A 21,903-nucleotide genomic window follows, 5' to 3' on the forward strand; every position below is an offset into this window, starting at 1 on the left:
ATAGATTGCCAATGTTTGGGAGAGAGCTGATTTCCACAGGCGAGAGGTCAGGCTGAACTGCTCCAAGAGTGGGGTTGAAGTAGCTAACACACCCGGCCTCAAAACACAACCCGCTCGCTCGCTCCGGCGGCGTGAGACGGAGGAGCTCTTTGAAATTCAAAGGCTGAGAGCCGAATGGAAATCAGGAGGAGCTGGAGTGTGATATAGATAGAAACAGATTCAAATGCTCTTTAATTATATCTAGAAATCTTCAGCTCGTTTTCATGCGATGTGGTTCTGTGCAGAGAACAGCTGCGCCAGAACGGACGCCGTTTTCACGCCATATCCGGGGTTCAAAAGCCACGTCAAAGGTGAGAGTTTCCCTCACAGGTAACCTTTGTTTACAGTCAGTAAACAGGAGAACGGATCGGTTCTGAAGAAACAGTCAGTAAACAGGAGAACGGATCGGTTCTGAAGAAACAGTCAGTAAACAGCAGAACGGATTGGTTCTGAAGAAACAGTCAGTAAACGGGAGAACGGATCGATTCTGAGGAAACAGTCAGTAAACAGCAGAACGGATCGGTTCTGAAGAAACAGTCAGTAAACAGGAGAACGGATCGGTTCTGAAGAAACAGTCAGTAAATGGGAGAACGGATCGATTCTGAGGAAACAGTCAGTAAACAGGAGAACGGATCGGTTCTGAAGAAACAGTCAGTAAACAGCAGAACGGATCGGTTCTGAAGAAACAGTCAGTAAACAGCACAACGGATCGGTTCTGAAGAAACAGTCAGTAAGCAAAGAAACTGTTCCGTTCTGAAGAAAACAGAAAAAAATGAAACAGTTTTGCTCTGAATAAAACAGTCAGTAAAGTAGCCCCGCCCATGTCAGTGAACACGTGTTACCTGTAAATGTCTGATTGTAATCCATGCCTATGTTCTCACCTGTGGTTTACCTGGACTGACAGCCTGTTCTTTTTCCTTTTTCCAGTTTCTCGGGTTGTGAACACTTATGGGCCCCAGACTGGTGGTCCTGGGGGGGGTCCCACAGAGGCCGGGGAGCAGCTGAGGGGCGGGGCGATCCGAGACTGTGAAAACGCAGCCATAGAGGAGCGACTGCAGAACATCGAGACTCACCTGAAACTCCCGTCAGGTGAGAGGAAAACGAGTCTCCATGGATTTAGAAGAACGTTTAAATGACAACTGTCAGCCGTCTGCCTGGAGGCGGAGTCTAAGTGGAGCCGTTGAACTTCACCCTGTAACCACAGGAGGAGTTTTCAAACCTTATTCATCTCTTTTCACTGTAGTATAAATCAGAGTATTTATTAGATGATTGGATGGTTGCAGACTGTGACTCCGCCCCTTTTTGTCCCGTCCACACGGATGAGGAACAGAATCGTTTGTATTTATGATCTAGCGGCTCTAGAATGTGTCTGGATCTGTTTGATTCAAGAGGACCGGCTGCAGAAAACAAGATGGCGGCTAGACATCAGCAGCTGGAAGCCCCGCCCCCAATCTCTAAAAACAAGAACAAAAAACGTTATTTCGACTGACGGCCCAAACATGAACTTTTTCCTCATTTTAAGCTTTAACAAAAGTTTTTACAGTTTTATACACGTCTGTATTTCTGAAGAAACAAACAATAATGTTTTTGCTCCATTTTGACATCACCTTCAGTAAACTTTAGTTTGTTCTCATTCTAAGCTTTAGTTAAAGTATTCTAATTCTGATTGTTTTTAATGCCAGTTTAGTTTATTAGTTTATTCAAGTCCACCCAGTAGATCTGAATAAAATAGTTAAAATCCTGAACTATGTGCTGTAATGTTGGAGGATAAATCAAAATCTAATCGATCGATAGTCTTCTTCTGTTTTATTCCTGTGAGGATTCTTACTGCGTCTCGTTTTAAAATGTTAAGATTTGTTAATGAACAACAAAAAGCATTTCTTACCTAGAGAGGCTCTGTGTCAAAGGAGCAGAAACATGATTCCATTTGATTTATTTCTGATCAACTTCAAACCTTCAAAATAAACGTTCAAACCTTCAAAATAAAGTACACACTCATTGAAACAATCTGGCGGAGAGACCGCTCTGCAAACTCTGAGGATTTCTTAAAAGAAGTAATAAGAATAAAATAAATAAAAAACTGACGGTTTCCTTGCATGCATGTTCCCCCCCCCCCCATGGTAAAAACAATACCAATCACAGTTTAAATACTGCTTTTAGTGTTTATGAATTATCTCAAACAAACTGTCCAGATGATTCTTTGTCTGCGTTATTCTTATAAATGAATATAAAAAATAAAAACAAGCTAAAGCTGGATATTTTGATGATGTCGGCGCCGTCTCGTCTGCAGCCGTTTGATTGACATGCGTGTCTGTCCAATCAGGAGCTCTGAATTTATCTGCCAGTAGAATTTAATGATTTAAAGTTTCCTTCTGGAATTTCTGATGTGAAGTTGCTCCATTTGACATCAGTGAGACTCTCATGTGTAACTAACCCCTGGTGGTGACTTGGTGAACTGCATCTGGCTCCACTTGTTTCTGTCTTTGATCCTGACCGTCGCTTCAGTGAAGCATCAGTGACGGTTCTGCTGGTGTTCACCGGAGGTTCTGTCTCCTCAGCCGGACCGGTTCCTCTGAGCGTCTTCCACAGGTTGAAGAAGCTGGAGGATCGGATCCTGGAGCTGGAGGGGCTGTCGCCCGAGTACTTCCAGTCCACGGTGAGCCCTTACCTCTGCACATCACAGGGAACGCAGTTTGATAGGCTGGGGGCGGAGCTCTGAGGCTGGGGGCGGAGCTCTGAGGCTGAGATTGGTTACCTCTGTACCTTCCAGCTGCTGAAACTCCTGCCAGCTAAAAATAACCCTGAATGTCTGCAAATGTCGACAATGACGGCTCACCTTCACGCCGCCGCGCTCGGTCGGCGTTCAGCTGCCGCTGAGGCCGGATGTCTGCGCGTCGTACAGTTAGCGGCGCTTTAATGTGTCATCTGCTCTTTCTAACGTATCATCAAAGTGTTGCTCTATGATTTGCTGGATGATTTTCACCTCCCACCTGCCCACTCTACAGCTGCTCAGTCCCTGCTATTGCGGCTGGCGCTCGCGTGCCGCTGTGGAGGTAAAAATAGTCATCTGCTGCAGCGCTTTAGCTCAGAGCCGAAACACACATGCAGGAACCCAAAGTTCCTTTCTCCTCATCAGCGTCGCTGCTGCTTGAGTCTGAAGTTTCAGAGGCTGAAACGATCCAGCAGGCGTGCACGCTCTGCCTTCATACATCACTTCCTGTTTGAAGCAGTAGAACCTTCTGACCTTTGACCCTTTGTCACTGGTCCACTGCAGAATTCTTTCTTGCTGTTAAAGTTCATATTTTTATATATATTCTGTATTTTCTGCACCATAAGTCAGAGTTAAAAGTTGAAACGCTCATCAGAAATCATCTCTGCACCTTCTGTGTACGAAGTTCCACAATCTGTAGAAAGTTCTCTGAAGTCTCTGCTCGACCATTTCTCGCTGGCAGCAGCGGCGAGCCTCAGATGATCCCGCTGTGGTCATTCTGAGCGACACGGGTGGGTCACTGACAGGTTCTGGGTAGGCGTGTTCTTGGGTCACAGTGTGGATGGCGGTAAAGTTGACCACAGAAACCCGCCTTAGTGAACGGACGTAAAGATCTGCCAGCATTTCCTGTTACCCTACAAACTGACCCCGCCCCCTATCACAGAAGGAAACAGTTCTGTGGCCCTCACATGAATAAAGCTGATTTAGACACAAATGGTTCCTTTAAAACTTTAAAACTTTTTCCTTAAGAGTTTGGAAAATTTATACAAAGATGTTCATTTAGTCAGAACGTACGTTTATGTTTATTAAAGGAAGGCTACGGTTCCACCGCAGGAAAAGCCACATAGAGCGCTTCACGTTCACTCTTCAACGGATGACAGACGGCGCCCACTCTACAGCGCCGGGCGAGTCCTGCCTCCGTATGTGAAGGCCTTAAAGCCTCCGCTGTGACTGTAGTCCGAGCTTCGGCTAAAGCCGCCGCCATCAACAACCGGCTGGTAATGAGACTGAAGAGGACGCGAGGGAACGCCATGTTTTTCTACTGCCGTCATTCCGCCGTCCTCTCATGAAGCAGGACGTCTTTAACTCGGACCAGAGCTGCTGCAGATCGTCGGCGCTCCTCGTCGGCGCTCCTCGTCTCGCCGTCTGAAGGAGTCGGTCCGCGGCGTGGCTGCCTGAGAGTGCTTGAGACGCAGCGTCTCTTCACGGCGGTATTTCTCTGCTCAGCGTGCTGCCGCTCTCCATCTGCTGCATGTTTGTGCAGGCAGAGCAGGACCTGTGGAGTGTCTGTGAATGACCCGGAGAAGATGGAGCTCCTTTGTGTTCCCGGACGAGCCCCTGGTCCTCCTTAAGAGCCGGTCCAAACTGGAGCGCTGAGAGTTATCCCCCCCCCTGTTTACTGCCTCTACTGTCTGATCGATTCCTCTGAGAGTAAAACGCAAACTTTGACATGAACTCAGTTCTCCAGATTGGTAGAATCGGTCCGAATCGACCCGGTTCTGTGCTTTTATTCTGCTCTAAACTGCAGCTTCTCTCTGCAGAATCACCTGCACAAGCGGCCGAAGCCGTCCTTCACTCAGGTGAGCCCCCCCCCTCGTCCGTCGTAGACGAGCCTCTTCACGATTTCCCGCTCTGACCCCCCCTCCCCCCACAGGCCTGCAGCCTGACGGAACTGGACCAGAAGATCAGCGCCGTGAGAGCCGCCCTGATGAAGAAGGCGACGGCGTTCGGGCCGGGATGCGGGAGCGACTGCGGGCTGTGATGCTCTCTCTCCAAAAAACCAAACAATGGCTGCGCTAATGCGCTCACCTGTCACGTTATCGGCTCACCTTTCATTAGCGGCATTCTCAGCGGCTGTCACTTCAAATCAGGACGATCCAGGAAGCGCTCGGCAGGAACAAAAGAGCCGGCAAATGGGATCCAGTAATGAGTACGGATTCAAACCTGACATTATCCTCAGCAGACGCGCACGCGCACGTGCACACGCGCACCACTTCCTGCAACCTCTGATGGACGTGCACGGATCTGTGTGTGTTTGTAAATGTGTGTGCACAGAAACACGTGCATGTATGTGTGTTTATAAGTGTGTGCACATAAATGTGCACGTGTGCATGTATGTGTGTGTCTGATTAGGTGTGTGCACATGAACACGTGTATGTGTTTTTGTGCACATGTATGTGCATGTGTGTATGTCTGTTGATGGGTGTGTGTTTGTGCACATAAACGTGCACGTGTGCTTATGTTTGTGTGGATAGGCGTGTGCACATAAGCATGTATGTGTTTATGTGCACACGCTTGTGCATGTGTGGACGTTTACATTCATGTGCGCGTGTGCATGTATGTGTGTGCACATAAACACGTGCACGTGTGCGTCGTGGTCTCTGCTCTCCGCGGCGCCGCTCTCCCAACATCATTAAATAAATGACCTGAATGCTGCGCGTCCGTTTGGGAAGTGGGCGGGGCCATTAGAGCGGCGTGCAGCGGGACGCCCGTCCACACGCGTCTCCGTAGACCAGCCTCACTGAGTTGGGTCAGACTGACGTCTCTGACCTCCGTCTGTTTCTTCTTCTGTGGTTTGATGGGTTTCATGATGAAATAAACAGACGTTGAAGCGTTTTGCTGTTTCAGCCTGAAGCTGATCTTCAGCCTGAAGCTGATCTTCAGCCTGAAGCTGATCTTCAGCCTCATCGTCCCTCAGAGAATCCGGTTCCTCTGAACCCGTTTAGGCAGAAGGTTCTGGACGGACTCTGCCTGAGTCCGACAGAACCGGCGGGTTCAGGAGCAGCTGAACTTTCTCACGTCTCTACTGTACCCCCCCGTCCCTTTCTTCCCGCTCTTTGTTCCTCCTGTCAGGATTTATTCCTGATTGATGGAGTGACTGAATGCGGCGTGGAGCAGTGCATTGTGGGGTTTCTGGGGAGAGGCTGCAGACGTTTCCTTTCAGGTGTGCCCTGCTCGTTGGGGTCCATCTCTGGAGCCCCCCCGCCGAACGGGGGGCAACAATGCTGCTGGGAAAGGGGCACTTGAGCTGTGGATGGGGGTGGGGGGTCATTGTTCTGGGGGGCTTTTGTCTCAGGCCGGGTTCTCTTATGAGGGTTAATGAGGACAAATTGGAGGCAGTGGAACAAATGGGTTCTGGAGGTGGACAAAAGCGGCTCTGGGGGGGGTGGAGCGGATCCTCCAATCATCTGCCCATTTATCTGGGGGGGGGCTGTCATTATCTCCATCCTGCTGCTGAGACCTCTGGATCAGGAAGTCAGCCGGGCCACCGCCGCTCACACCTGCTCCACAGGTCCTGGTGTTCTGCGGTCCGGTCCGGTTTCTGCCGAGGATTCGAGTCCATTCATGTCTGACAAACTCTTAATGGGCTCTCCAGAAAGAGCTCTTTCCTGTGACTCGTCAGCTCCAGGCTTTATTCATCCGTGGCTCCGTGTCAAAAAAGACTGTTGCTCGTTTGTGGGCCGAACAATGAGGAACACGGCTGAATCTGTGCTGCGAACAAAAGGCAGAAAACAGCTTTTCAGTGCGCGGAACATTAGATTCTGACACATTTCCCTCCACATCCTGAGTACCCGGCTCGGCTCCTCTAAAGAGACCACCTGTTGGCAGCCAGCTCGTTCTTCATTACTGACAGGCCTATTATGGCGGGAAGAGGAGAGCCACAGGCCAACTTCTCCAGGTTAACCTCTGCGGAGCTGTGGAGGAGCGGGAAGCCCGGGACGGAGCTTAAATAAGTAGAGATGCTGAACGGTCTGCATCTCTCACCCAGACCGCAGCCTAGCGGAGCGCGCACCTGTCGCCCTCCCCCACCTCGCGAGAGGATCCCCCCGCAGCCCCCGGGCTCCGACGAGAGGCAGTCAGCTGCGCGGCGCCCGGCGCGCCGCTCTGCGGTTAAATGTTCTGCGCTTTTGCCGGCGGGAGCAGCGGGAGCTGAATTCAGGCAATTACAATCAAGTCAGGGCAGAGCGGCGCGTGGGCCGCAGCACCTGAGCTGGATGCTGATGAGACACTTAGCCCCGCGCACGCGCACTGGGCCGGGCGGAGCGCCGCCGCCCCCAACACCCTCCTCCCAGAGACCCCCCACCGGACACTTCCACTTCCCCTCACCTCATTTAGGCCCGCGGGGCCCCCCCCGCCTCCCACTGCAAACCCTCTGATTTGTGGGGGGGCTGGAGTGCTGCACTCAATCACTCTTCATTCATCCGGGGATCCGGTCCACCTGAAAACACGCAGGTGAGCCCCGTCTGCGCAGACGCAGACACAGGGAGCAGGCGGTGCGCAGCAGAAAGGGAGGGAGGGTCCTGAGGGTCTCTGACCCCGGATGGAGTCCGGCATCACAACAAGACAAGCTGTCAGCTGTTGCGAGGCCCCGCCCCCTCAGGCGCCACGCTCTGCTGAAGAGTCATCAGGCGCGTGAGGAAGATCTCACCTTCACCTGCAGGCTGTCTGCGCCCTCCTCCATCACTGCGTGCAGCCGCGCTCAGACAGCGCCGGTCATCCTTTGATCTTTTCCCGCGGTCCGTCCATCTCTGAAATGATTCCATTTCGGTTCAGACTAATCTCACGGATTGACCTGATCCCGTTCCGCTCCTGCGGGGCGGGGGGCAATCACGCAGCCCCCGCTCTGACACAAACACTCCATCTGCCCGGAGACGAGGAAATCACGCACGAGGACGCCGGGCAGCTGGGCCCTGGAGCGCCGGACGCTCCACCACGAGTCCGTAAACACTCAGCCCCCCGAGTTCCTGTTCAGAGTTTACTTCTGGATGAGGATCCGTGTTTGTGTTTAGAATCAAGTGTTCCGATCCCGATCAGAGCTTCAGGGATGCTGCAGAAACAGGAAGTGTGTGAGGATCCCATCTCTGACTTCCTGTGAGGAGAAACGCTTCCGAAGAAATTCGTCACATTTTCATGAAAAACTAATTCAACTGTACAAAGAAAATTCTCTAAAATTTCTTTTGTATTTGTTTGACTTTAATCCAAAAACTTTCTAAGTGAAACTTTTGATCATTTAATAAAACTTCTGTCATTTGTTACATTTAAAATATTGTTTTTTTATAAAATTACATTTTAAAGTTGAGTAAACCGACAACCCAGAATTTTAATTAGATGAAAACGAAATCATTTAAAATAAATGACAGAACTCACTTTTACAGTGCGTCTTTGAACGCTCTTTAATGTTCATTTCTGTGAGAGTCTGACCGCTGCTGCATGCTAACACTCAGAGGAAATGTTTTGGGTTTTGGAGCATCGGCTCGTCTGATATGAGGAGGAAAGGTCTCATTACTCACTTTGTTTTTTTGTTCTGCTGGGATCAAACGTGACGCTTAAAGTCCCACTGCGACTCTTCTGATCTATTTCAAACCGTTCCGGTCATCTTTTCATTATGTTTCTAAGATCAAATCTAAAAATCAGTACATAGTTTCTGCAGAGCGGCAGCAGTTCATTGTGGGCGGGCGGTTGGTGTAGAGAAATCCCGCCCCATCATGCTGTCGTCCATCTGTCTCCCTCTAGCTTACAGCCCCACACCTCCAGAGTAACAGAGAAATACACTGTAAAAAGGGAGACATTAGATCAATGAACATTATTTTTCATTAAATTTAACTTAAAGATATAATTGTATAAAACAAAAATGTTTAAATATAACAAACTTTTATTAACTGGTCCAGTGTTTCACTTTTTACAGTGATATCAGAGCTATCCAGCTGTACAAAGAGGTTCATGGATCTATTGGTCTGCATCTGAATGGGGCGGAGCATGGAGCTGGTGGCCCCGCCCAGCGTATTTTCTATATCGCAAATACGATTTTTTTCAAACAGGATCTTTTCATCTGATTCACAACATTTGATCAGTTTTAATCTTAATTTTCTTTATAAAGGTTCTGCAGCCAGAACTCGTTCAAACTAGGATGGATAAAACCGATTTAAGTCGATTTGAGCTTAACAGATTCATAAAAATGTAAATCGATTTAAAGCTAAAGTCCGCTAGCTTGATGCTAACTGTAATGGGATTTCCCATAGGACGGCTAGTGCTAACGCTCGGTCAACATAAACATTCTGACTAAATGAACATCTTTATATGAATTTTACAAACTCTTAAAGAAATATTCTTAAAGTAACCATTTGTGATCTAAAACATTGTTTTCTCCTCATTCTTTCTTCTTCTAGAATAAGCTGTAATGCTATAGCGCCATCGCCACCTAGTGTCCAAACAGAAACGTCCTCCAGGAGAAGCAGAACAATGTTTACATGTTAATGATCTGAACATTTTAGTTAGAACTTCTCCTTTAGAGAATCATGTAACTCTGGATGATATTAACAATCTGATTATTTCACTGATACATTTACAGGATCTGATCAGATTAATATCAATATATTCTAAACATTTATTATTGGATTTCTGAACAGATTAGTTTAAATGTTTAAACTCAGAATAGAATTGAAATCAAATGCGAATGGAATCGTTTCTGGACATGATGACCGACTCCAAAAACATCCAAACCAGCTTCAGTCTTCTCCGTTTCAGACTCCAGCTTCAGCCCGTCCGGACGCAGATGCCATCGGGGGTCAGACACTCAGATGAAAGCGAACCTGTTAGTATTCAGCGTGTGGCCCCCGTCCCTCGGCGGCCCCTACCTGGGGATCAAACGCTCTCGTCTGTGCGCGCGGCCTGACCCCCCCGCTATTAGCAAACAGAGGAGAGCCCAGCTGACACCGCTCTTCAGACTGTGATTACAGCCCCCTCCCGGGGAGGGGCTGCCCCCCTCCAGCAGCAGACCTGAGCGCCGCGCGGCAGCCGCCAGAGCCATGAATAATCAATAGGACGCCGTTTTCCCGCCGCTTTCTCAGAGCGGGTCATTTCTGAGGCTATTATGGCGCCAGATTACAATCTGTGAGGGGGCATGAAGATTGCTGCTGGAGGGGGTGTTTTCTCATTTCTCTGTTTTCTCCGGGTTTCATCTGTATGGATGGAATGTGACACGGAGGCGCGCGAGGCTGTCGAGGCTCCGCATGAAAACCAATGAGGGGGGGGGCTCAAGTGGGTCTTCCAATAGCAAATTAGCAAACACACTCATATCTGCTGCTGCAGAGGGGGATGCGCAGACGCATCCAGATTTCTGCAGCCGCAGAACCCCCCCTCCCGCTGTCACTGCTGACCCCCCAACTTCAATCTTATCTGCGGGGGCAGAAATCAATCCCACATCTCTTTAGTTAATCTGCAACGAGTCTCCACAGATCCTGACACTAATAAGGTATTGAGCAGGTGAGGCCAGAGGCTGAGGGGCCGCGCATGCGCATGCGCCTGGCACCGTTCCAGTGCAATTATAGGACTTGTGTATGGCAGAGCGGAGCAGAAAGAGAGAGAGGGGAGAAAAAAATCGATCCCATCTGTGGTATGATGGTTAATTAAAGCAGCTCTTGAGCAGCCGAGGATGAGAGGCTTGGCTGGCTCCTGGAGGCACAGCTCTGATTACTCACACAGAATGGATGGTTTGAGCAGAGAAAGGAGGAGGCCAAGAGCTGCCTGGTGGGGGGCAGAGGCAACCTCGAGAAGGAGAGGCGCGTGCACGAAGGAGCAGAGAGACGTGCACAGGACGGACTCCTGCAACCGCGTGAAATCCAAATCATCTTCATCAGGAATCCAAATCCGGTCAGAACACACGTCCGTCTGCCCGCACTGATGCCCTTACATCCTAACCCCCCATGACAGCCAAGGGTCTCATGAAGGAACAAGTGACTGTAGGAGGGGTGACCCCACCCCCCCATGGAGAGATCCGGTACTGCACCACACGGTGAAGGACAGTTCTCAAGCGGCCAGACGGCTATGGAGCTGAACTGGAGCCAATGTTATTTCAAACCCAAATGAAACAATAATTATGTTTGGCCAAAAAATATAATTTTGAAATTCTGAAATAAATGTAATTATTTTCAGTGTCAAATGTTCATTTTTTAGGTTTCAAAACTCAAAATTTCTAAACTTTTTTTTCCATTATCGAATCTGAAAATTTCAAAAACAAACAAAAACAATAAGTTCAAACTGAAAAAAAATTGACATCGAAGTTTTGAGGTTTAAAACCTAAAAAAACTTCAAAATATTTGACGCTGAAAATAATTACATTTATTTCAGAATTGCAAAAAATATTTTTTTATTGGCCAAATAAAATAATATTGGCTCCAATTTAGCTCCATAAAATTGGGGTCAATATTTTTGAAACCCAAACAAAACAAATTAAAAAAAATATTATTGATGTTTGGCAAAAAAGAAAGAAAAATTACTTTGTTTCTATTCTAAAATAAACGTAATTATTTTCAGCTTCAAATGCTCTGCGGTTTTATTAGGTTTCAAAACTCAAAATTTTAATTTTAAAACCTTTTTTTCATTTTCGAATCACAAAACTTAAAAATTCTCAACAAAAAAATGAGTTTAAACTGAAAAAAAAAATTTGAAGCAGAAAAAAAGTTTTAAAATTTTGAGGTTTGAACCTTATAAATGGAACATTTGAAGCTGAAAGTTTATTTTAAAATAGCAAATGTTTTTTTTTTGTTTGTTTGTTTTTTTTTTTGGGCCAAACTTCAACATTTTCGTCAATCTGTTTTATTTGGGTTTCATTTTGGCTCTAATTTAGCTCCATACGTCCAAACGTGATGGAGCGCTGCAGCCGGAGGAGGAAGATTTCTGACGCCGTTGGAGCGCCGGGCCGACATGTAATCACACTCTCCAGGTAAGAGAGGGTTATGACAAGCGTCCAAAGCCCAGGTGGATGAATTATGTATACAGCCGTGATTTGATGGCAGCAGAGAAGGGAGGCGGGGCTGATTGAGGTGTGCCGCATCCCCCGACGCCGGGGGTCAGGCAGCCGGCTAATTGGTGCCGGGCCAAACGCTCGTGAGCTAAATGAGAAAATTACACGTTGAGGGAGAATCAGCTGCGTTTGTCAGGACGCCGTTCTGCGGTGGAATCTGCCGGGAGGAGACGGCGTCGGCTGCAGAGCGAGGATGTGCCGCTCCGCAGCATCTCCAGGAGTCAGGAACCACTTCCTGTGAAGGACGGTCATTCAGACTTCACCTGAGGGTCAACAGGTGAGAGGGAAACACTTCCAGTGAAACTCACCTTCTCTTGAGAGGCTGAAAGAAGACAAATTATTATCAAAGAAACACATTGAGCCACTGGATCTGAACACAGACTATTCTCTGATTTGAGTTTATAGAAAAAAAATCATTTCTGGTTTGGAGATGAGCTGGAAAAACAGAACATCCACGAGGAGAACACAAACTCCACACAGAAATGATCAGGGGGATTCGAACCTGAACCTTCTCCCTGTGAGACGAGGGGGCTAACCGCTACACCTCACTTCAGTGTGGACACAGAACGACTTTCTGAAGGGAAGAAGACCAAACATGAGAGAAAAACATGGAGCATCAGAAGACCTTATGTAGGACCTGTTTACTAAAGAAAGGAGGAGAACCAGAGAGGAGGAGAACCTCAGAGAGGAGGAGAACCACAGAGGAGAACCAGAGAGGAGGAGAACCAGAGAGGAGAACCTGAGAGAGGAGGAGAACCAGAGAGGAGAACCTGAGAGGAGAACCAGAGAGGAGGAGAACCTCAGAGAGGAGGAGAACCACAGAGGAGAACCAGAGAGGAGAACCAGAGAGAGGAGGAGAACCAAAGAGAGGAGGAGAACCAGAGAGGAGAACCAGAGAGAGGAGGAGAACCAGAGATAGGAGGAGAACCAGAGAGGAGAACCAGAGAGAGGAGGAGAACCAAAGAGAGGAGGAGAACCAGAGGGGAGAACCACAGAGAGGAGAACCAGAGAGGAGGAGAACCAGAGAGGAGATCCAGAGAGAGGAGGAGAACCAGAGAGGAGATCCAGAGAGAGGAGGAGAACCACAGAGGAGAACCAGAGAGAGGAGGAGAACCACAGAGGAGAACCACAGAGAGGAGGAGAACCAGAGAGAGGAGGTGGACCTCAGAGAGGAGGTGCTGTGAGTTCTGTCTGTTCGGAGGAGAACCTGAATCTGAAGAAGTTTGGAAGTGCATGCTGGGTAAAGGAGGAGCAGTGAGGAGCAGCAGGAGCTTCTTCAGAGAGGAGACCCAGCAGGACCTGAAACGTTCCTTCTTCTCTCCATCCTCATTAGAGCTCGTTCTAGACGACAGCGCCCCCTAAGAGCAGCAGCTGGAACTGCAAAGCATGAAGTCTGGTCCACTTCAATCTTTGGTTCTCCTGAAACCCGACCAGATGATGGGCGGGGCTTATTATTACTTCTGCTCCTTCCAGTGGGAGGAGCCAACAGTTGGTGTCTAACAGAGGTCTCCTCGTGACCTCGGCATCATGACAATGTTCATGAGGAAGATCACAGCTTCCTTTTTGATTTGTCTCTGCCTCGGCATGCACGTAGAACTGTGCACATAGAGCCGTGCACGTAGAGCCGTGCACGTAGAGCCGTGCACGTAGAGCCGTGCACGCAGCACTCAGTCCTGAGCAAACGTTTCCCTCCAAAGGCGGCATTCCTGTGACACGCCCGGCAAACAGCATCATGTCCCCTTTTGTTGGGACTCTCTCCGTCTCGCCGAGTGTTAATCTAGAGTCAACATCATCAGCTGTTTGCTGGAGTCGCCCTCAAAGAACGCTGCAGCCTTTGTCTCTGCAGGTGTTTGGAGAGCTTTGTGCTTGACGGCGTGGTCCGAGACTTTGATGTGGCGTCTGACCTCCATCACGCCGACATTTGGAGAGTTTTAAGGAGAAAAAACTCCTGAGATGTTTAACATTCTTATCAACTGAACGTCTTTATTTCACGATGATCAGTGATTTGTCAACATTTTTTATTTCATTTTTAAGTAAACTTCTTTTCATTTGCTGATCATGTTTTTGTCAGATTTAACTTTCAGGTCTTCATCCGTGAACTAAACCGATCTTCAGAACCGGATCAGAGGTTCTGGTTCCTCTCAGATCTTCATCAGGACCTAAATCTCTGTCTGTAGTATTTGTAAGTTCTTGTATTTCTCGCAGTATTTTCAGGTTTGGGGCAGAAACGATCCTCCATCCAAAGTAAACTTCCAGAATCTGATTCACTGAAGGAAAGAATCACCTGAGATCACGGAAATACCAGAGATCCTCTGATCCATCAGGTGGGATCTGGATTCTCTTCCAGACTCGTGTCTGGATTTGTGTTTTCTTTGCTACGGTGGCCCTGAAGGTCAAATCAGATCAGCAAATCACTCAATGGAAAAACATTTTAAGGATGATTATAAAGATTGAAGACGCAGAACAAATCGGTAAAAACTCCTGAGATTTCAGAAACAAAAGTAAAAATGAATCAATAAGTAAACAGAAAAGGTGAATATTATGGGATGTTTCTAGTTGCTTGATGACATTGAGTTTTCCAGACGTCTGTAAATGACACCAGAACGTTTGTAGTCTCACTTCATCATAAAGACGTCTAAGTTAAAGTGATGAACAAACATCATCGTCCAATCAGGGATGTCTCTTCATTTTTCAACTTTTCATTTTGATTCCTGTAAATTACTTTTGTTTTCTGAAATGTTTCACTTTTGTTTTGTTTAATTTTGAGAGAATTTTTCTGTTTGTTGTTGTTTTTGTGTTATTTGTTTTGTTTATTTAATTTTTCATATATTTATTGTATTTTCCACATAATGACACAAACAAGACAAAGAACCCCCCCCCCGTGCTGTCAACAATCATACTTTACTTATACCTAATTATAATTACAGGATATAATAAAACGTATTTATGTATAAACATAAAAATCAGAATCAAAAATATTCCAACAACAGCATAACAATGTCAGGATATTGTACTTGAATGAATAACAAAGAAGTAAAACAACAGAGAGAGAAAATCCTTCAGTCGCTTTAGGAGATGATGATTGAAGTTAAAGTAAAAAACTTCAGTCGTATTTTTGTCCAGAATCTCTCGGTTTATCTTATTTTCTGAAGTTTTAAATGAAATAAAAACTTCTTTAATGTAATGTCAAACTGTGGGTGGAGCCTTCTGAAAAGAATCAAACGTCGTTTTATTCGTCATGATGTCTCACATTCAAGTAGGTGATGCGGTTTGACCTTCAGGGCCTCCGTACTTTCTCATTTTCTGAGAACAGAAGATGTTCCAGGAAGTCTAGAACCATCATCAGCATCTGCAGATGATAAGAACAGATGTAAACAAACTAAACAGCTGCAGTGACGCATCAGCGCAGCTACAACAAACCCCACCTGTTAGCTCAGGTGTCCGTCTGTTCAGGTTGATGATTAACTCCAGAGGAAACGGGATGTTTCTGTAGATGTTTCAATATTCTGGAATGATGATGTCACTTCCTGTTAGTGATCTTTCACTTTAACGAACTGAATCTAAAACATGAAATCCTGCGATGATCCGAGTCCTGCTCCTGAGGGAGGTGCTGATCCGAGCTCCCTAAAATGATCCAACGTGGAGGGGGGGGGCAGAGCCATTACAGCAGGATTTGGGTCGGACCTGCTTGAGTAATGGCAGCGGCGCATTAGGGGAGGGGGGGTGAGTCAACATGAGAGGCCGCAGGCTGACCCCGCGGCGGATTACACACTCTGATTTAAGAGCATCTCTGCCCCCCCCAGCAGCAGCCCGAGCTGCCCCCCCCCAGGATCAGATCAGGGTTCCTTTCCACAGAAAGAGGGAGAGACATCCGAGCCCCCGCCGTGGTAAGTAAATACAGCCTAATGGCCTCTGATTAATTCTACACGGCTCTCATCGGCCGTAAAAAGAGATGTAATGACCTGCACCCCCCACCCCCCCTCACAGAGTCTTTCTCAATTTCTCTCTCATTTGCTCAGCTTTTGATTGTGAATTAAAAGGGATTGCAAATGCTATGCTGTCGGTTGGCCCCCTGATTGCCATATTTGATTAAGAAATGTCAGTGTGCGTGTTTCCTGTCTTCCTCATCCCGCCGTGGTCGCCGTAACATTCACACATCCGGCAGCAGCACAATAGCCCGCTCCAACCACGGAAAACTTGCTCTAATCAAACACATTCTTCCCTCTTTTTCTGTTTATCAGCCTTTTTCTGCCTTTTCAAGGCCGGCTGCGTTTTTGTATCAGCTGTGATACGCAGCAACAAGGAGAAATCACAGACAATTAAAGAGCATTGAGGACGGCAGGTAGAGGAGCTGGAGAAGAACGAGTGATGGGGGGGTTCTGACAGGTTTCCTCCAGATGGAAACGGAAAGAAAAACTTCCAGAAGGTACAAAATCCACGTCAGGACTGCTGATGTGTAACGTCTGACAGCGTTTGAATCCTGTTTCAAACCTTTCATCCTTTGACTTCAGAGCTGAAGCAGATTGAAGACAAAAGTAGGTCAGTTCACCAATCACCTGTAGGCTCAGTTGTGCTGAAGGCTTTTCTCAGAATGCACGCCATTATAGGCCGCTACACGCCACTATAGGCCACTACACGCCAATATAGGCCGCTACACGCCACTATAGGCCACTACACGCCACTATAGGCCACTACACGCCGCTATAGGCCACTACACGCCACTATAGGCCGCTACACGCCACTATAGGCCACTACACGCCACTATAGGCCCCTACACGCCACAATAGGCCACTACACGCCACTATAGGCTGCTACATGGCACTGCACGCTATTTGCTGCTTCTCACCGCCAAATGTCGCTATATGCCGCTGCATGCTGCTACGCGGCACCATACAAGTGCGCGTGTGTGTTTGTGCTTGTGTGTACATGCATGTGTGTACGTGGGCCTTTGCTGATGTCCCGTGTCCATCAGCACACAGAGCACGTGTCCTCAGCAGCAGAAGCCCCTCCATCCCGTCACAGGGTCAGATCAAGAGTGCAGAGGAGAACTAATTCCTTTGAAAACCAGAATCCGACCAAGGACGGCGTTCCCATTTCACTGAGGAGAACAAATAATGGAGGGAGCGAGGGAGAAAATGGGTTGGAGAGAAGGTGAAGGTGGTCGTTGGACAGAATGTTGTGAAATGAAAAGCGGCGCTGCAGCGGCGGCGGGATGGAGTGGCGGGCTTCATGCCGGAGGCCGTGCGGAGGGCAGCTCCGGGTCCCTTTGTTATCCAGGAGTTTATCTCAGAGGAGGGAAGCTCATTGTCCCGAGCTGGTAGAATGTGACTGTATGTCCTCCCTCTGCCCCCCCCCGGCTGAACATGGGGGGCGATGCTAAAAAAGGAGCAAAGGAAGAGGTGAGAGTGACGTCTGCTCGCAGAGGAAAGGCTGCTAATAAGGGGACGGCACAAGGAGAAAAGGTTCTGCACGGTGGCCCCCTCCACATTATATTCTTGACTCCCCTCTAGGAGGGCCTAATGATGCTCTCCACGGAGGGGGGGGACGGCGGCGAGAAGACAGGCCGAGGAAGGACCGAGGATGAGGAGGCAGAAGGAGCTCGTCTCCTCAAGACTCTCCATGTTCCCATCTTCCTCTCACTGTACCCCCCCCACCTGCGGGGGAGTCCTCCATCAATCCGAGGAGCAGACGGGATCCGGGCCTGCAGCTGCAGCCAGCAGCAGCATCCCAGGAATTTCCCCTCGTTGGGAATTTTATTAGCAATTTCCAAAACAAACCCCTCTCCCTCCGGCCCCCCCGTCCTCCCCCAATGTCAGAGTATCCATAAACAAAATCAGAGGGTACAGTAAGGTCTCTAATCAAGGCAATCAGGGCTGTTTTCAGAGGTGTGCAGCGCCGCCGCCGCCGCCGTCGCCGCCAGGCTCATCTTTGTGCTTTAATTACTCGCTTCTGCATTTTGATGGAGGGGGGTAGCGGGGTGATTGTGCCTTATCACCTATCTGTGAGGATAAAAGACTACCCAATTACTTTGTTTGGATGCTAATGATTGCATTTCATTAGTAGCCGCTCTCAGCCCTCCTCACCCAATAAATGAATGAATATGCAGTAATTTCAATTATTGGAATTATGAAAATTGCTTTTAAAAAGACGACGCGGGTATCATCAGCTTTCCACTGTGACATAATGCCATTTTAATTTCTATAATAGTTTTAATTGTCAGTGTCCCCGCCACGCATTAATCATTTAATTGTATTGTCTCTTTCTGCAGCAAACACCTACACCCCCCCACACCCACCCGCTTTCCCGCCCCAGCTTTGAAATCACAATCAGCGCCACCATCTTAAGAGTGATGAGGCGCGGCGCCGGCCAACTTCAGCCAAACTTACCCCGGCTTCTGTCGGAGGCCGCCAGGGCGCCATGTGACCTCCAGCTGACCTCCAGAAACGCCATCGGTTGAACTCTTTAACATCGGAGCTCCAGAGTTTATGGATTTGCTGTAACTTTTTAACACGATCATTCCAGGAGATTCTGAAGGAGAAAAGCGGCTCGAGAAGGTAAAGATGTTAAAGATTTTGTGTTTAAGCGTCACCGGCGACGCCTCAGGTGTTAAAACTTTATTGAAGAAAGAACTTTGTTAACAGACTAAAATTGTCCTCAGATTTTCATGTAAAATACTTCCAATCTGTAACAGATTACTCACAGTAATCCCATATTCTACAGTATTACTGTACCTGCATCAGACTGTCGGTCAGACAGGGGCCAAAACCCAAAACCCAAAACCCACCTGAGGTCAGACAGGATCAACATTTATTGGACACTGCATTTATAAAACTTTAAAACCGTAACTTTTTATCATATTATGAACTATATATATAGCATTACCTGTGATACTGCTAGTGTGATGCTGTAAACTGAATTTGGCCACTGATGCTAATGCTGACAGCTGAAGATGCTGAAATTGATAGATAAAAATGTTGGAGCTAAAAGCTGAAAACGCTGAAGCTGATAGCCTGCAACAATATTAGCTAAATGCCAAATTAGCCTAAATAATAATAATAAAAATGTAGTTTAGTCAAATTAGATAGCAGGTTGCTGAAAAAAATTCAAAATTTCAAAATAGCCACAAAAAAACAAACAAATTTAAGTTAAATAAGCCAAAACAGCTAGCATGTAGCTAAAATATTAGCTAAACTTTAAAACTGTCTGAAAAACAGAAAACAAGTCTAAACAAGCCAAAACTGCTCACGTAACTGTAATATTAGCTAAATTCCAAAACAGCCTAAAAACATTTTTAAAAAGCCTAAATAAGCCACAACAGCTACCATGTAGCTGAAATTTCAGTTAAACTTAAAAATAGCCAAAAAAATCTTAGTAAATGCCAAAATAGTCCATAAAGCTAGCAGAATGTCAATTTTAAAAAAATGTAATTCATAACTTCTTAACATAATTATGAATAATAAAAAGTCAGGAATATTATTCCAGAATAAATCAACTTAAACCTTAAATAACTTTCAATATTTTGCTCTATGTAAAAATATATTTTGTCAAAATTGTACAAGTTAGAAATGAGTGTAAGATAAAATTGGGTCATTCAAAAAATAAATAAATAAAATGATCTGGAGGGCCGGATCCGGCCCCCGGGCCTTAACTTTGACATCTGGTTTAGTGACTCCTCCAGCTGATCCATGATCTCCTGGAGGAGCTCCTGCTGAACACAAACATCAACAAACTGCAGGTTTTTACAGAGCTGGAGGAGCACGACCACAGCAGGAAGGGAGGAGCCTGATGGACGCCGTCTCTAAGACCAACCAGGATTAATATGATCTGATCAACATGGACAGGAACATCTCACTACAGCCTTTCGCACAATAAATCCCAACGTTCACCTTGAGAAACGCGGTGTCTCAATATCCAAAATATTCAATTCCATTTTATTCGCAGACGACACGACCTTTGATCACACTGGAGATCCTCCTGAACATGATGGAGGTGGAGCAGACTGAGTCAGAAAAGATTCAATTGTGGTTTGATGGAAATAAATTATCGTTAAATGTGACAGATCAAATGTGTTTGATGACTACTCAGGGCCGTATTTTATGTTTCTCCCTTTTACTGAATAAAAATGGAAACAAGAAGAAGATCAACATGAAGGTTAAGATCTGAAATCTAGCAGGAAAATGACACCAGCAGAAGTTTAGTTTGGAATTCAGTCCTGTAATGGATTACTTTTGTAATCCCTCCTCTCAGCAGGTGATCCAAGTGCAGATCCTGAAGATCCACAGCCGGATCCAGAACACAGAAAGTTCCAGATGACCAGGAGGATCCAAGAAAACTGTGATGCTGGAAATCAGAAGGTTCTGTCAGAACCGAGGATCCGTCCTGAGGGAAACGACCTGGAAGTAACCGAGTGATCCTGAATCAGCGACTCAGGACTTGGAGATTTTTTTTTAAGTGGATCTCTAGACCTCCTGCCCCAAAGGAAGGACGTCTAGGTCTGGAACGTTGTTCCTCTTCTGCTCCAGCAGAGGAAACTCCACAGGATCCTTCCTGAAAGGACCGGACCTCAATCCAATCCCGGAACGTTCATCATGAAGTGAAGGTTTGGGAAAAACTGACAGGAAATAAAGCAAAAAAGACTTTCAAAATAAAACAAGTTTTACTTTGAAAGGATCATTTCTAAAATATTTATCATTTTTCTCCATTTTTTCCGTCTGTGTCCAGATCTCCAAAGACGTTCCTGATCCAGACTGGACGTTCCTGAGCTTCCTGAGTTCCAAGGTTGTTCTGCTGTAGACCATCAGCAGCTGAAACATCTCAGTCAGAAGATGACAGAGTGGAATGAGTCATGGAGGTTTTATTATGTTCTCTATGTTGTTTATTCCAAAGTTGCTTGTTTTTATTTACATTTTAGGATCATTTACAGTTGTGTCGATTTTATTAAAGAAAATGAAACTTGTGACGTTAAAATCATCAAAGGAGCGAGAGGAACCAAAGCAGGAACGTCCTGGAGAACAGTGATGGTGACCGCAGCAGGACTGAAGCTCGACCGCCGACATACATCAGGCATCGGCGTAACCATGGAAACCAGAAGAGACGCATCCTCCGGTAGAATCGGATCCTGAAGGTCCGTCGAGTGTCTTTGTGCTGAGGATTTATTCAGACAGGACCAGCATGTTTCTGCAGGGAGGGGTGGACCCCCCCCCCCAGCAAACAGCTGGGATGCAGAGGATTCTGGGACTCTGCTGTTCTCCTGCCACGGGGGGGGGGGGCTCTCAAATGTGAGATTCTCTGTAAATATGTCTGGATCTGAACAACATCTGGATGTGATGGTGCCTTCCTTCGGGGGGCGGGGCTTCACAGCACAGGGACCCCCCTCCTTCCCCACAGACCTTCATTTCTCCTGGAGGTCACTACAAACCTGGAATCCTTCAGGACTTTGAAGAAGGTGGGAAACTGGTGTGACGTGAGAATTGGTTTCTGTCTCTGATGGACTCGTTCCTGATCTGGATTCTTGTTGGTCGTAGTTGATGATGATGTCATTGATCAACAGAAACACGAGGAGCTGAAGCGTCTGAGCTTTTGGGATGTAACAGGAAGAAGAAGAGAGAACGTGATGATGGAGGAACCCAGAGTCGCCGTGGAAACGGGAACCATGGAGCCATGTTGGTCGGAGATTTCAAACTAAACAGAACCGGAACGCCGTAACACCAAAGACCAGTTCTAGTTTTACTGAACTCCTCTTTACTTTGTTTTTAGTTTTTTTTATCCAGATATTTATGACGGATCAGTTTCTCTGGGATTGAAAGACTCAAGTTAAACTGTGCGGTTCCATCAGCTGTTCACATGGAGGCGCTGTTAGCTCTCCTCTCCTCTCTGGTTCTCCTCTCTGGTTCTCCTCTCTAGTTCTCCTCTCTGGTTCTCCTCTCTGTGGTTCTCCTCTCTGAGGTTCTCCTCTCTGGTCCTCATCATCTCTGTGGTTCTCCTCTCTGGTTCTCCTCTCTGGTTCTCCTCTCTGGTTCTCCTCTCTGGTTCTCCTTCTCTCTGGTTCTCCTCTGTGGTTCTCCTCTCTGGT

General features: G+C 47.0%; 1 protein-coding gene and 1 long non-coding RNA gene across 7 annotated transcripts in view; both read left to right on the forward strand.

Annotated features, from left to right (window-relative positions):
- LOC112148754 (MAP3K12 binding inhibitory protein 1) overlaps positions 1-5,644 on the forward strand; it is a 7,554-nt gene extending 1,910 nt beyond the window's left edge. Inside the window, exons 5-9 of one of the 2 annotated variants that reach the window (XM_024276086.2) lie at positions 284-350; positions 967-1,128; positions 2,598-2,695; positions 4,570-4,608; positions 4,683-5,644. In XM_024276086.2, coding sequence (XP_024131854.1) covers positions 284-350; positions 967-1,128; positions 2,598-2,695; positions 4,570-4,608; positions 4,683-4,790 — 474 coding nt within the window. In that variant the 3' untranslated portion in view covers positions 4,791-5,644. Of the gene's footprint in view, positions 1-283; positions 351-966; positions 1,129-2,597; positions 2,696-4,292; positions 4,417-4,569; positions 4,609-4,682 lie in introns of those variants that run through there. The other variant, XM_024276095.2, reaches the window with a different exon arrangement.
- Positions 5,645-12,916: 7,272 nt separating this feature from the next.
- On the forward strand, positions 12,917-21,539 carry LOC112141505. 5 transcript variants are annotated; one of them, XR_004947086.1, is made up of 5 exons: positions 12,917-18,385; positions 20,079-20,430; positions 20,563-20,682; positions 20,775-21,276; positions 21,382-21,539. It is a non-coding gene; the product is annotated as an uncharacterized LOC112141505 (long non-coding RNA). The 5 variants fall into 5 exon arrangements; XR_002918607.2 differs by having other exon boundaries at positions 12,917-15,718; positions 18,100-18,385; positions 20,563-21,276; XR_004947084.1 differs by having other exon boundaries at positions 20,553-21,276.
- The last annotated feature ends 364 nt before the right edge of the window (positions 21,540-21,903 follow it).

Source organism: Oryzias melastigma, linkage group LG22 (assembly GCF_002922805.2).
Source record: "Oryzias melastigma strain HK-1 linkage group LG22, ASM292280v2, whole genome shotgun sequence".
NCBI lineage: Eukaryota > Metazoa > Chordata > Actinopteri > Beloniformes > Adrianichthyidae > Oryzias > Oryzias melastigma.